The following is a 16,085-nucleotide window of genomic DNA, read 5'->3' as shown; positions in this document are numbered from 1 at the left end:
GAAAGTGTACTGAAAACTGTCACTTAGCTGTTGGCTTTTGAAAAGCTGAGATGGAAAAATAATTGTGGAGCTCCCTAAAATAAAATCTTAGTTATTAGTAGCATATGCAACAACGTTGCGAGTGTATAATTTTAAATTCTCACAGCAAACAAGCAAAAATCAAGTTAGAATTTGATATTAACCAGTGTTGATTTATAATTTTTCCCTTTTTTTTTCCTTAACTTTTACAGGTAAAATCCCATTACAACAAATATATAGAAACTCATCTTTGGAAGATCTGTGAGCTATTTCCACTATCTCAGGGAATGGTTCACAGAAACTAATTTGTGGATCTTAACAAATTCTATATAAAATTTTTTTTTTTTTTTTTTTTTTTCGGTACGCAGGCCTCTCACTGTTGTGGCCTCTCCCGTTGCGGAGCACAGGCTCCGGATGCGCAGGCCCAGCGGCCATGGCTCACCGGCCCCGCCGCTCCGTGGCACGTGGGATCTTCCCGGACCGGGGCACGAACCCGAGTCCCCTGAATCGGCAGGCGGACTCTCAACCACTGCGCCACCAGGGAAGCCCCTATATAAAAATTTTTGAACAAGGGTTTTGTATGATCCTTTAGCCCAGTAACAGTCACTTTTGACATGAAAAAATCCTTTTTATTTTCATAAAAATAATGCTTGAATCTAATACCCCTGTTTAAAAAAAATCTTTTATATTTCAATGCAATTCACCTCCCTCCTTAATATTGCAAATTAAGATAATAAATATACCCAATATCACTAGTTGTCACATAGCTATTAACGGTATGACAGCCCTTGTGATCATCAAGTTCTGGCTCAGTTCTCACTGTTACCTCCAGTCTTCCAATGATTCAACATCAAATGAGAAGAATGATTAAATTAAAATATCTCATAGCTTAGAAGAAAAGAGGGGTATGGGAGCAGAGATCAAGATGACAGGGAAACCAAGGATTCGGGAAAGTTTTATGATATCTTTGGTCAAGTAGTGAAATCCATATACTTCATTCTACTTAAAAATCTGCAAAGTCAAGGCCTGTGGTAAGCGCTGCTTCATTGCTAGGTGTGAAGATTGGAAAGTGTCAAAGTTTTTCGCAATATATTTGATTTCATCAAATTTCACTAACCTCTGGTGTGTGTATTCCATAGGATTTGCTATAGTGGGATTTTACCTGTATGATTAATTTCTCACACAGATCCAAAGCAACCACAACACACTCACTGCAATGGGATCGTTTTGCTTTCAAAATCTTCTAGCAGTAGGTATTCCTCTCCTTCTTCAGAAACAAAAGATGAGCCTTGGCTGGTTTACAATCACATAAGAAATGGAGCAAGATCACCATTTATATATAAATCAGTGAAATCTGTTAAGCAAGTAACACTGTGAACCTGTAACAAGGACTAAGACACAGGAGACAGAGTTCCAAAGGAGCCGTGAAGGCGCAAGTATTCTTTGCCAAAAATGATAAGACAATGTGCTTCTCCAATAAAATCTCCTGAATATCGGAAATCGTTCGTGGAGGAACATCAACCTGAATTATAAGCCTAAAAGATGAGCTTCTACAGATGGTTACTTTTAAGCCTTCAAATCAGGCTTTAAAAAGTTTAAAGGTAAGATGCCTAAGGGTATGCACGTACACGCACAGAGACACAGGTGATTTACCTGGTGGGTTCGGGCTTCTTGCTCTGACAGTTGATTAGCAAGAGGTAGTCTTGAGGATCCTCCTGGATGCCAAGGGTTTCCAGGTGTGGTGGAAGGCTAATGAGCTGATATGGAGGAGGTGGAGGGGCAGAGGAGGCATCCACCTGGGTGGATGGTGGTGCTGTGTTTATCGCCAGTGGTAAATCAGCCGGTGCTTGTAAGGAGCTGCCAGGTGGCTTCACAGGATCTGCAACACCCAAGTGTGACCGTCACTGTCCATCCCATTTTTTTTAACATCTTCATTGGAGTATAATTGCTTTACAATGGTGTGTTAGTTTCTGCTGTATAACAAAGTGAATCAGCTAGACGTATACATGTATCCCCATATCTCCTCCCTCTTGCGTCTCCCTCCCACCCTCCATATCCCACAGATAGCTAGCGGGAAGCAGCCGCATAGCACAGGGAGATCAGCTCGGTGCTTTGTGACCAGCTACTCGGAAGTTTGGAGAGAAATCGTTTAAACACACGGAAACAGGATAAACCAGGACAGTGTCAGTTAAAATACGTGCTACCTAAATGGCAACGCTGACACAGAAAATTACTGGTTCTCGTTAAAGAGATCTGAAGGGTAGGGTTCTTTCTTCCAGAGGCTCTAAAAAAGCCATGGGTGGAAATTCCCTGGCGGTCCACTGGTTACGACTTGGCGCTTTCACTGCCAGGGCCCAGGTCCGATACCTGGTGGGGGAACTAAGATCCCGCAAGCCTCAGGGTACGCAAAAAAAAAAAAAAAAAAAAAAAAGCCTTGGTTAACGTTGCCTTGAACGCTCTTTGGTTTTGAGGTTACTGGGAATGGAGATGTTAGCACAAGCACCAGCAGACTTTTTTTTCATGATAATAAAGCACTTTCTAATGCAAGCCAACCTTCCAAGGAGACGCATTTTATTATGTGGTATCTACAGGCCCATGGTGCTGTGTGTACCAGGACCAGCTCTTTACCCCATGTTCGTCTTGCTGTTCACTCTTTTCTTTCTATTTCTTAGCCACCGACTAGGGAGAAATATGTCTAACTCCAGGATTCACATTTAAGGAAAGAGCTTTTCTTTAAGGCATCACCTCTTCCCTCCGCTCATAGCCTCATTTGCCGTTATCGGACTTCTGTAGTATTTTAATGCAAAAGGGGTCAGCAGGTAAAGAAGTCATTTATTAAGCACTTAACTCCATTCTGAGAAGACATATGAACATAGCTAAATTGTGTAGAATGAAGTAATTTGAAAACAAGTTGAAAGCCTAGAAATAAAATCTCACTGACACAACCAAGGAAAATTTTGAGGGCCCAAAAGAAAAATTGTTAGTCTGATTAGGAATACGGGGCTATAAATCCAGAAAAAAAGGTAAATGCGCATATTCGGATAAACAAATCTGTTTATTGTCTGTTTATATTAGAACAGAAAAGGCTGGGTTGAAACTGAGATTTTTCACAACAAAACAGTATCTAACGATGCTAAAAAGTGGTAAGAAGACTTAATATGTTCTACAGAATAGAATAACAGGCAGGTCATTTGGTCTGTCAATTCCCCAGAGAAGAGCGAAAGGTCTGCTCTCTCTTCTCTAGATTCTACAGAATAAGTCCATGTGCTTTTGATGAGGTCTTTATGTATTCAACATTAACATCCACATATGCACTACAGCCAAGTTTATGTAGCTAATTTCAAAACTCTTCTTCCTAGGCAGAGAAGCTCATATCCTAATGGTAAAGCTTGAATGATAACACGTGAGTATGGCTATCTTTAATTAGTTTATCTTTAATTGTGGGTCCCCAAAGCAAACCAAAAGGATCAGAACTCCTGGGGCAGATGCTCAAAAACACTCCATTCATCCAACAGAAACTCACTTATTAGCACTTTCTCTATACCGGGTTGGAAGAGGTGAAAGCAATCCCCAATCTGCAAGACCCCTTCACCTGTACGTGCAGTTTGGAATTTGCTCTTCCAGAAATCTCTGTGAGCCCTGCTAGATGCTAACCGAGTATGAAAATTTCTTTCTGTTGGAGACTTCGTCCTGGGTTAAGGAGACCTTGAGCTAATTTCTAATGTTCTATCTTTGCTATGCTGCATGCAATGTCAAGTCTTCACACAAGCTCATCTAACAAAAGCTAACACTTTATGACAGAAATTAATTCATTCTTTCTTATTTATGAAAGGCCAGAACAGACGATGGTGAGAAAAGAATAAATTAATTTTTCGACATTTATACAAGATAATGGCGTAATTTCGCAGGAACTCATAAGTACCTCATCATGTCTAATGGATGCTGGTTATAAATAGTGTTTATAACATACCCTATGAAATGTTTTACTGTTTTGATTTTGAAACAAATATAAACAGATGTATTTAAGGGGATTTGAAATGCCCTAGATTAATCAGTGACTCAGAGTAAATCCTTGTGGAGTGTTAAACTTCAGAGAACTATGACAAATATTTACCCTTTAAAGACCTTAAGAAAAATATATACAACATTGAGGAGAAAAAAAAAGCAGAGGAATCAGAAAGTAGTTGCTGTATTCTATGTAGCCTACAGGGTGTATTCACAAGTATATTTTATATACTTCTTTCTTCTACCACAGAGATATGGAAAAATTGTATAATCCAGTTCAATGTTTAGTTCTGACCAAACAAAATCAAACTAAACACTGGAAAAACTTTACCGTATAAAATAGTATGAATTCTAGTTTTCCACTGTAACTCCTAAAATAACTTTTCCAGGCAGTTGTTTTGTTTTGTTTTTTTCAAGTCATTGTTTTTATAGATACACTTTTCCTTCAATATTTTTTCTAAACTGGATGGCTATATACTAAACGAACTGAGTGATTCATCTTAAGTGGGGAAAAAAGTCACCCAGCCAAACAATCACTTTTGTTTGGCCTTGTTTTATTAACACAATGGGACTATCTCATTTTTAACCTTCCATTTCTGCCACCTGTGAATGATGAAAGTGTTTTACTCTTTTATAGCTGCAAGAGCCTCTCCATTTTCTGACAAAAGGACTGGGATTCAAAGGTTCCTTTTTAAGCAAAAAAATCTTGTTCACAATATGGGAAGACTTATGTATACTTCTCGGAGGCAAGAACTAGAGAGAAACCTCCATTATGTTCACTAGCAAGCTCATGGAAGAAAAGACCTTCAAATAGCTGTGAACAGCAAGCCCAACCGTTCCAAACAACATGGCACCCAAAGGACTTTAAAAGGTAAGGGGACACTGCTTTCCCACCTTGGGCTCAGATAATGCACCATCTTCAAAGTTTGAGTGTTTGGGATGATTTCACTCATGGTAATTTGACTATATCCTCAACTCTGTGTATTTTAATGCCAGCATGGCATGGTATCTAAATATTCTTTAACATAAAACTGCTAGCCAAAGTTAACCAACTGGTCTGAAAGAAACTTCTCTTCCACCTTAGAAACACATGGGATTAGCCCCCATTCTACCCTACAAGTAATTGAGCAGACCATGTTTATTGCTTTCTGCCTCACTTGGGTTTCTGACTTACTGTTCTTTCTAAGTAACGGGCGTATCAAGTTTCTGAGAACCAAACATCAGCATAGGGTGTGCTTCTGTGTGTAAAATTATTTCCTGTCTCTTAATTCAGAAGGCATGAAGACGGTAATTGGCATCCACTAAAGGCCTGATAAGCTACTGCAGCAAACTCTTAATTTAATTTTACTTAGAAAGCTAATAAGTACTGCAAAGGAAAGGCTTAACGGGTTTTCAGTGAAGAGGAATAGATTGTTCTGTGAGGGGAGCCACGAATAATAGATGGGTTCACACGACCCCTACCTCAATGCACAGTTTTATCCCATTTGGAAGCATAACGCTCTGGAGTTAGTGTCCCTCATACAAGCTGGGGTGCCCAGCCAATGCCGTGAAATATTCAAAATAATATTTTTTAAATCAAATGGTACACGTGCTTAAGCCCAGGGAAGCAATCTTACTCTTTATTATGGGTAAGGTAGACTATTTCAAAGTTGATGTGATAAGATCCTCTGATTTTGTAACTACTGACATACCCTGCCTGAGCATGTGGTAATAAAACTGTGGTATTGCTCACTTCCTGTCAGGAGACCAGATGAGATCCTTTCCTCCCAAGATGGGCTACATTTGTTGACAGAACATTTGTTTGTTGCTATTGCAAAAGCTTTCCCTTTATGTTCACAATTAAAGGTAAATAGGTCAAGGTTGCTCTATATCTACTGATTCCTGATTTACCAGGTCTGTTGTAGATTTTTTTTTTTCTGTAAAGAGAAGCATTTCAAATAGATTTATGTGATTTATATCTAATTAACCTAGAAAATAAGAGTTCACAAAGAGTAGGCATTACTATTAATGCTAAAATGGCCATCTTCTACTTCCCCAGTGGTCCAGTGGCTAAAACTCCCCCTTTGGGACTTCCCTGCTGGCGCAGTGGTTAAGAATCCACCTGCCAATGCAGGGTACACGGGTTCAATCCCTGGTCTGGGAAGATCTCACATGCCGTGGAGCAACTAAGCCTGTGTGCCACAACTACTGAGCCTGCTTTCTAGAGCCCACGAGCCACAACTACTGAAGCTCGTGCACTCTAGGGCCCACGTGCCTCAACTACTGAGCCTGCGTGCTGCAACTACTAAAGCCTGCGCGCCTAATGCCTGTGCTCTGCAAAGGAGAAGCCTGCACACCACAAGGAAGAGTAGCCCCCACTCGCCACAGCTAGAGAAAGCCAGCGTGCAGCAACAAAGACCCAACACAGCCAAAAAAAAAAAAAAAAAGAAGTTAAAAAAGAAAAAAGAAAAGACTTGGCCTTCCAATGCAGGAGGTGCCAGTTTGATTCCTGGTCAGGGAACTAATAAGATCCCACATGCTGTGCGGTGTGGCCAAAAAATAAAAAATAAAATAAAGTAAAAAGAGGAATAAAAAAAAATGGCCGTCTTCTCACTTTCTGAACATACCCTTCTTTATGGAAGAACATTTTATAAGGGTAAATCTATCAAATGGATACAAACAAGAAAGGGCGGTAGTCACAATTTTCACTGAAGCAACCTGAAATGTCTTCAAATTATTTAATCAGAAATCGAAGACCTTTCATCAGAGTCCAATCTTCTTATCTGTCATGACCATCTATCTCCTTAATAGAATGTGAAAACATTCTTGGAGACTTTTAAAACAAACCCTTAGTGCTGACAAATGATTTAATTTTTATCCAGAGGTGTCATGGCATCTTGGCAGAATTACTTGTTGGGTATTTGAGAAATCTAGGTGCCTGGGCCTCACTCAGGAGACTCAGTGAATCAAGATCTCAGGGGCAGTAGCTTGAAAATGTGTGATAAAACAAAAGAAGACAAAACAGAACAGACTCTGGTTGGACTGGTCCTCAGGAAAATGCAAAGTAAGACACACTCACTAGAATGGCTAAAATTAATGACCCACAACACCAAATGCTAGTAATGTAGAGTAACTAGAAGTTTTATATGCTGCTGGTAGGAAAGCAATTGGCACAATAACTCTGGAAAACTAAAGCTACTAACAAATCTACTAAAACTAAAAATATATATCCTATGATGAATTGCAGCAATTCTATTCATGGGTATATATACCAAAGAGCAAAGTGTTCATGTCCATCAAAGGACAGATGTAAAAATGCTCACAGCAGCTTTATTTGTATTAACTAAAAACTGGAAACAAGCCAAATGTCTATCAACATTTGAATAGATCAATAATTTACAATATATTCACACAGTGGAATGCTACATAGGATGCTGAACTCGTGCGACATGCAACATAGATGGATCTCACAGGCTTACTGTTGGAAAAAAGAATCCAGACTCAATGGTTTTATTTGTGTAAAGTTCAAGTATAGGGAAAACTAATCTATGGTGATAGAAGCAAAATAATGGTTACATCTGAACTTTTTTCTGGGTTTTTACTGGGAAGAAACGTGAGAAAACCTTCTAGGGGACTGGAACTGTTCTATTTCTTGATTTGAGTGGGGGTTTCACAGATTTCTATTTCTATGTATAGATACAGAATGGATACATAAAGCTATATTGAACTGTAAACTTAAGATCTGTGCCTTGCACAGTAATAAGTTATACCTGTATGAAAGAGTAAATAAAAAGAAATTTAAGTTCCCTAATTAAGAAGCACTGCTTTGCAGGAATGGCAGCGTGTGTATATTCTCACATTAGCTTCCCTACTTTTCTAAAAGGAAGAATATCAGAGAATCACACTATTTTTTTTTAAGCCAGTATTATCTGGGCATTTTGAGAAAAGCAACTCAACTGATTAAGAGGCAACTTTCTAAACTTGCCCCTGAAATGAGACCAGGAGCCTCTGCACCAAGTCAGTTGCATTCAGCCCTAAGGCTGAGTTTCCTGGCACTTGTTTAGCAGATTGTCCAGCTTCCACCTCCGGGTAGAAACAAAAATAAATCTGCACATTTCCAAGAAAAACAAAAGAAATTAGTTTCTTGGGCTCAAGTTTACTAAATAAAAGCATTCATAGGAACCACACACAGGGCAATGAGCTAGAACTGCAAAACAGATTCAGCCTGCCAGCATTCCGAGTATTCAATAATAGCAATGGTCACCTGGGGCAGCGGAAATAACATGGTAATGATATTTTGAGAGGTTCCTGGAATCAAAACACAGGTCAGAATTTTCCCCTTTCCTTTTGTTTTCAGGAGAAAATTAGTTGTTCTCCTAGGGATTGGGGATAGTTATGTTCTCAGGCTGTAATACCAAGCACAGTCTATTTCTTCCCACGTCTACCCTGAAACTAGTTTTAGTGAAAAAATCATTTTGTGTTATTAATTTTACGCCAAGAGTGGGAGTGTATTCGGCTGTCTGAAAAGGGAAGAACACAGGGCTCAGGGGACAGATGTAGGTAAAGACAAAAGCCCCTATTATACAGTGAGTGGAGGAGAATATAAAGCAGGTAGTAAAGTTAATGGAAGAACAAAGACATTTTGATACTCCCCTTGTCATATTAAACTGTATGAATGTGATCACAAAGGATAACAGCAGTTCTCTGCAGTTTAGAATTTGATACAAAACTTTAAATATGTGGAATTTTGAAGGCGGCATCTAGCAAAGTCAGCTACTACAAATGAGTAGGGAAGTACAATGGCTGGCTTTTAAAGGCTTTTTGCAGTTTTGCTACTATGCCTCAAAAACCAAAATTATAGAGCAAAATAAAACTATTTGTGTAGCTCCTTGATACGACACAATGGAGGATTGCTCATCTTTCACCGATTTATTCCAAGAAACTCAAGTCTCCAACACAATCTAGTAAGACATTTCTGACTGTGGTTATTTGGGAGATGGCCAGGATGAACTTGTAAAAACATCTAAATTATAGAATTGAAAAAATACGTACAATTGCATTTAGATATAGATCAGGAACTAAATTTAAAAGTATTGGCAAACTGAAGTCCTTAGGGACTTATTTTAATGAACAGATAAAAATGATCTGTGGGGCTTCCCTGGTGGCGCAGTGGTTGAGAGTCCGCCTGCCGATGCAGGGGACACGGGTTCGTGCCCCGGTCCAGGAGGATCCCACATGCCGCGGAGCGGCTGCGCCTGTGAGCCATGGCCGCTGAGCCTGCGTGTCCGGAGCCTGTGCTCCGCAACGGGAGAGGCCGCAACAGTGAGAGGCCCGCATACCACAAAAAAAAAAAAAAAAAGATCTGTGATTAGCATAGCTACTCTTGGTAACCAACTCAGCTTATATACATCAAATTTGATTAATCATATTATTAATTTTCTTACAACTTCCCCTTTTATGGATATTGCGAAGATTACAAGTTCACAAATTGAGAGCTTCACTCAAGGCAAATATACTTCTAATCTGTTTTATAAGAATTTGGGAGTTTTGCCACTGAAAGGTGGCTTTCAAGTTTTGAAACTTTCCCCCTCCCTATACTAGTAAGTTTATGAAGTGAAAACAGGCATTGTAACTGATTCTGACTACTAATGCCAATGAAGATGTTCCACTAAGGACAAAAATAAAGTTCTCAGTACGTTATCAGTTATAGTCACAGAGCCATTTAAAACTACCTAGGCTTTTCCTGATCCTCCTGAGATGCAATCAGCTGCTATCTATGCTTTTCTTTGTCTTTTAGCGGAGCACCTAACAACTGGTATTATAATTCCTAGATTATTTGCCTGTCTTTCCTACTAGACTGACTTAAGCTCTATGAGGGCAAAAACTGTATTTATACACTTCCACAGTATCATACTTTAATATATAAAATTATATCTTAATGTTATATATTAACACTTAAATATATGTTAAAGTATGATTTATATTAAAAAATGTGAACACATATATGTACATACATATACATCTAACTTGCACTTATCAACTGTACTGAATTATTTTGGGTATGACTCTTCTCTCACTAGATGCTCAGTTTCCTGTCTATAATACCTCTCATCTGTCTGCCTAACTGGCCACCTAATATGTATCCGTTGAATGAATGCCCAGAGCCTAGTGGAGTACTGGCAAACTCAAATAATTGGGTAGATAACTGAATTAATGTTCTAAAGCAGACAAAACCTATCTACTTCCCAGAGCTGACTGGCTCCCAGATGGTAAGAATCATTCTAAGGTGGACAGATGGACCAGACTCCTTGCCTTAAAACTTGCAAAGCTAATCTGGGACACTTGAGCATGACAAATTCTTATTTTGGGGGTTCTCAACTCTAACGACCCCCAAAAGTGCTTCCAAAAATTACACACGCACATTCTTTAACCGGAGAACGCACTAAGAGGGCATCTTATATCCTTTGCTAAGTCGGACAGTTATAAAGAAAACAAAAAGAGACAGAAGAACACCTACTGTAGTCTTTCAGATCTGCTGAATCTGTACAGGCAACCAATGGAGACAGAAACCTGCATTTATAGCCCCCCAAATTCTAAATTGAAAAGGTAGTGGGCAAAAGAACATCAACACAAAGATTATACAACCACTTAAATTATTTTAGCTGAAAATCCGTCATGCAAGGAAATGAATGTGAGGTCTAAATCCAATCATTATCATTACTGAGGGGCTGTTACCCATTAAAAAGAGAGCGATCTCATTTGTGACTTCAACTGAAAAATCCTCTGCGGCGCTCAAATATAGATCATGTATGCCACCAAGAAGGGAAAGGAGTTTAACTGGAGTTACAAGTAATACCAGCAGGCCCGCTTAAAATGTGAACAGATTTAGTAACTTCCCAAAAACAACTGAAGCTTTAATTCCACATGTGCAACAATTGCTTAGGCTTTTTAATCAGTACAACTCTGCTGAAGAGCTCTAGGTCATTAGCCTCGGGTCTAAATCAGACGCCTCCTTCCCTTTCTCAGGGCTGTTTTCCCTCGAGCATTCTAGATTTCCTCAGCAAGGGGTTTCCCCCAGCCCACTGGGCCAATCCCAGCCCTGGAAGCCTCCTTCTCCTGGGGGCTGCCTGGCCAAAGAGGAAACAGCATGCTGACCTGAGCTAATTAGAGATGATGACTGTTTCACTTCAATCTAACTCTTGAAGTTGATTGTTAATACAATTTTTCCACCCCTCACTGAATCTCCAGCACTCCTAAATATAGGTATTTGGAAATGCATGCTTGTCAATGTGAGTATAACCATGAAAACAACAGGGTCAAAGACCCTATTTAATAAGGTCACCTTTATTTCTGATTCTTGGCTCTGCAAACCTAAATTAGTATTGGAGTCCCCTCCCTGGGTTCTTAGTGTTTGTTTAAAAAGGAAGAGAAGTACAGAAGTAGACAGGGAATATAAGAGGTCATGACAGCTATATAAAAGCACCCAAAGAGGAATTCCACTTGTAAAATTCTTCTTGAGGGACTTTTCTGGTGGCGCAGTGGTTAAGAGTCTGCTTGCCAATGCAGGGGACACAGGTTCGAGCCCTGGTCTGGGATGATCCCACAAGCTGCGGAGCAACTAAGCCCGTGCGCCACACTACTGAGCGTGCACTCTAGAACCCGCGAACCATAACTACTGAGCCCGCGTGCCACAACTACTGAAGCCCGTGCACCTAGAGCCCACGTTCCACAACGAGAAGCCACCGCAATGAGAAGCCCGTGCACTGCAACGAAGAGTAGCCCCCGCTCGCCGCAACTAGGTAAAGCTCGCATGCAGCAATGAAGACCCAATGCAGCCGAAAATAAATAAAAATTTATTAAAAAAAAAAAATTCTTCTCGAGGCCTTTAATCACTCAGCTCCTCCCAGGAAAGGCACTCAAATCTCAGATCCTCAAGCAAGTCTCTCCTTGCCTTTATCATTCATAGCCCTCTGCTCCAGCCAAGGAGGAGTCTACTCCATCTCTGGGCCCTTCCCTAGCCCCTAAGCCTGCAGGTTCTGCATTCCTCCTTTCATTTATGTAGATATAACACTACTTCCTTCAAAAGCCTACAGTTCACAATTGGTCTTTCTCCAAGAAGCTTTTCTTCACTACCTCTTTTTCAAAACTTGAGACCCCTCTTCCTCCATGCTTTTTTTAGGACATTTGTGTTAAGTAAATTTGTCTGTTTGTTACTTTTTCATCATGTTTTGTGACTGATTCTCATTTGCTTTTCATAGGCACTGACAGTCACCTTGGCTATTTCATAACTCCATAATCCAATATAGTTTAAAACATAACTCCTGGGGCTTCCCTGGTGGCGCAGTGGTTAAAAATCCACCTGCCAATGCAGGGGACACAGGTTCGAGCCCTGGTCCAGGAAGATCCCACATGCCGCGGAGCAACTAAGCCCGTGTGCCACAGCTACTGAGCCTGAGCTCTAGAGCCCACAAGCCACAACTACTGAGCCTGCATGCCACAACTACTGAAGCCCACGAGCCACAACTACTGAAGCCTGTGTGCCTAGAGCCTGTGCTCTGCAACAAGAGAAGCCATTGCAATGAGAAGCCCGTGCACCACAACGAAGAGTAGCCCCCGCTCGCTGCAACTAAAGAAAGCCTGCACACAGCAACGAAGACCCAACGCAGCCAAAAATAATAAATAAATAAAATAAATTTATTAAAAAAAAAAAAAAAAAACATAACTCCTGTATCCATCATTAGATGAATGGATAAAGAAGATGTGGTGTGTGTGCGCGCGCGCGCGCACGTGCGCGTGTGCACACACACACAGTGGAATACTACTCAGCCATCAAAAAGAAGTAATGTTGCCATTTGCAACAACGTAGATAGACCTGGAGGGTGTTATGCTAAGTGAAATAAGTCAGACAAAGAAAGACAAATACTGTATGATATCACTTATATGTGGAATCTAAAAAATATAACAAACTAGCGAGTATAACAAAAAAGAAGGGGACTCACAGATACAGAGATGAAATTAGTGGTTACCAGTGGGGAGAGGGAAGGAGGAGGGACAAGAGAGAGGTAGGGGATTAAGGGGTACAAATTATCATGTATAAAACAAGCTATAAGGATATACTGTACAACACAAGGAATATTGCCAATATTTTATAATAACTATAAATGGAGCACACCCTTTAAAAATTGTGAATCACTATACTGTACACCTGTAACATATAATACTGTACAGCAACTATACTTCAATTAAAAAAAACTCCTGAAGAATTAAGTTGAGCCGCATGAAAATGTTATTTTAACAAGTTGAAATATCAAGTATCAGCAGTGTTATTTAAGGTTCAACTTAATATTTACCTTGGAACTCAAGAAATGCTCTTAAATAAGTATGCCTTCTTGTCATCTTCTTCAGGACATTATTTAGACACTGCCCCACAATGGTAGTCTCTCTTTCTAAAATCTATAAAAATTTCTCCTTAAACTGATTAAAAGGTTTGCTTTTTCTAAATGTTGTTACTATTATAAAAAAATATTATATTGTGTAACTGAAATAACAAAGAATTTTACAACGGTTTTTAAAATGTAGTAATAAAGGAGAACTCAGGTTGAGTCACAAAATCTTGAACTTACCTTCTTCTGTAGGATTAAACCCACAGATGTCACAAATACAACGAACCCACTTATTCATCTCCTCTTCACTGTCTGCTACCAAGTAGAAAATCCGGTCAATGGTGTTGATATCAAAAATGTAGCTGTTTTCAAACTCTTTTTTGTTAAATGTCAATCCAGCATCAACTTGCTGACATAAATTTAAATCAATAATACGGATAGGCTTCTTGGCATGATCATTTTTGTAATATTCCAAGACATCTGGATCTCCAGTTAAACGGCCACTGCGTAACACAAACCATCTCCTCTTCCATGCCTAGGAACAAAACAAAAATATCCATCCAGTGTTAACTCGAGAGAAATTTTTCAAGATGCACATTTGTCAAACCAATTTTATAAATGCACTGACTAGAGAAAGTCATAGACAATGTTTTGTTTCCACAGAATAATCTACCACTCCAGCAGAGTTTACTGATGCTTCCTCAATTAACTTAATAATATGTGTATACACATTTATTGTTTTCTATTAGAGCTTCTGATAAAACATTAGAAGACACCGATTGATATTAGAAGCTATTACACTGATAGGTAATATCAAGTCAACAAACCAAGGAAGATTTTGTTTTTACTAAATATAAAAAGCAAATGGTGCTGGGAAAACTGGATATCCAAGTGCAAAAGAATAAAGTTAGACTCTCACCGTATCAAATAAAAATTAACTCAAAATGGATCAAAGACCTACATGTAACAGCTAAAACTAGAAAATTCTTAGAAAAACAAATACGGGAAACCTTGATGATATTAGGTTTGGTAATGATTTCTTGATTATGACAGTAAGAGCACAGGAAACAAAACAAACGCCAGGGAAACTGGACTGCATCAAAATTTTAAACTTTTATATTTTTGAAGAACATGATCAAAGAGTGAAAAGGCACCTCACAGAATGGGAGGAAATATTTGCAAATCATATATCTGATAAGAAATTAATGTCTAGAATACATATAGAACTCCTACGACTCAGTGACAATGAAAATATACAACCCAATTAAAAAATGGGCAAAGGACTTGAAGAATTTGACTCCCCAAGAAAGATATACAAATGACCAATAAGCACAAGAAAAGATGTTCAACATGACTATCAGTGGAGAAATACACCATGAGATACCACTTCATACACATTAGAATGGCTATTATCAAAAAGGCAGAAAATAACAAGTGTGAGCCAGGATATGAAGAAACTGGAACCTTTGTGCAGTGCTGGTACGAATGTAAAATGGTGTAACTACTGTGGAAAATGGGATGGCGGTCCTTCAAAAAATTCCAGTGTGGGTATCTAACTCAAAAGTATGAAAAGCAGGGTCTCTCAGAGACATATCTGTACACCCATGTTCATTGCAGCATTATTCACAACGGTCAAAAGGTGGACGCAACCCAAGTGTGCATTGATGAATGAAGAGATAAATGAAATATATACAATGAAGTATTATTCAGCCTTAAAAGAAAATTCTGACACATGCTACAATCTGTATAAACCTGAGATGTTATGGTAAATGAAATAAGCCAAAGGGACAAAAATTGTAGGATTCTATTTATATGAGGTACCTACGGTAATCAAATTCACAGAGAGAGAAAGCAAAATGGTTGTTGCCTGGCGTTAGGGGGAAGGGGGATGGGGAGTTAGTGTGGGTAGAGTTTCAGTTTGAGAAGATGAAAAAGTTCTGGAGATAAATGCCCATGATGGTTGCACAACAATGTGAAAGTACTTAATGCTACTGAACTGTACACTTAAAAAATGATTAATGGGCTTCCCTGGTGGCGCAGTGGTTGAGAGTCCACCTGCCGATGCAGGGGTCACGGGTTCGTGTCCCGGTCTGGGAAGATCCCACGTGCCGTGGAGCGGCTGGGCCCATAAGCCATGGCCAATGAGCCTGCGCGTCCGGAGCCTGTGCTCCGCAGCGGCAGAGGCCACAACAGTGAGAGGCCCACATACCGCAAAAAAAAAAAAAAAAAATCCATTTAGTTAATATATGACATCTACTTATTTCAAAATAAATAAATATCATCTCTTAGTAAAAGGACGCCTTCACAGATACCTCCCTATCAAACAGTAAGCTTAAAAAAGGAATAGAGAAGTAAAGAGAAAGGAAAACAGAGTATTATGTCACTTATCCAGGGCCATCAAGGAATCACATCTTTTTGTAAAAGTGATTTCTCCAGATAGTGAAGGTTCTGTCTTTAAATACATAACTGACTTTTTAAAACTTTAATGTCTTTCATGGAAATCCTTCTAAAATGCCTTACTACATAATTCATTGAACATAATTCATCCAGTCCCCAATGACTCAGACTAAGTATTACAGGCATCAATTTCTATACTGCACTTCAGAGAAGCTCTCGGGCTGCAGGACTGTTCGGAGGGTTATCTGTCCCTATACTAAATAGTGCCATACTGCTGTGCTTGTATATAGTTCATCTCTAACC

The 16,085-nt window shown here is 39.4% G+C and overlaps 1 protein-coding gene across 6 annotated transcripts in view; it reads right to left on the bottom strand.

Annotated features, from left to right (window-relative positions):
- GAB1 (GRB2 associated binding protein 1) overlaps positions 1-16,085 on the bottom strand; it is a 125,353-nt gene that overhangs the window by 27,685 nt on the left and 81,583 nt on the right. For 5 of the 6 annotated variants that reach the window (XM_027117072.1, XM_027117071.1, XM_027117075.1 and 2 more), the window contains exons 2-3: positions 13,626-13,920; positions 1,672-1,897 (exon numbers count right to left, since the gene is read on the bottom strand). In XM_027117072.1, coding sequence (XP_026972873.1) covers positions 1,672-1,897; positions 13,626-13,920 — 521 coding nt within the window. The remainder of the gene's footprint in view (positions 1-1,671; positions 1,898-13,625; positions 13,921-16,085) is intronic. The other variant, XM_027117077.1, reaches the window with a different exon arrangement.

Source organism: Aethalodelphis obliquidens, unplaced genomic scaffold (assembly GCF_003676395.1).
Source record: "Aethalodelphis obliquidens isolate GAN/ISIS:26980383/991018 unplaced genomic scaffold, ASM367639v1 scaffold17, whole genome shotgun sequence".
Lineage (NCBI taxonomy): Eukaryota > Metazoa > Chordata > Mammalia > Artiodactyla > Delphinidae > Aethalodelphis > Aethalodelphis obliquidens.
This window is presented reverse-complemented; position numbering and strand designations above follow the sequence as displayed.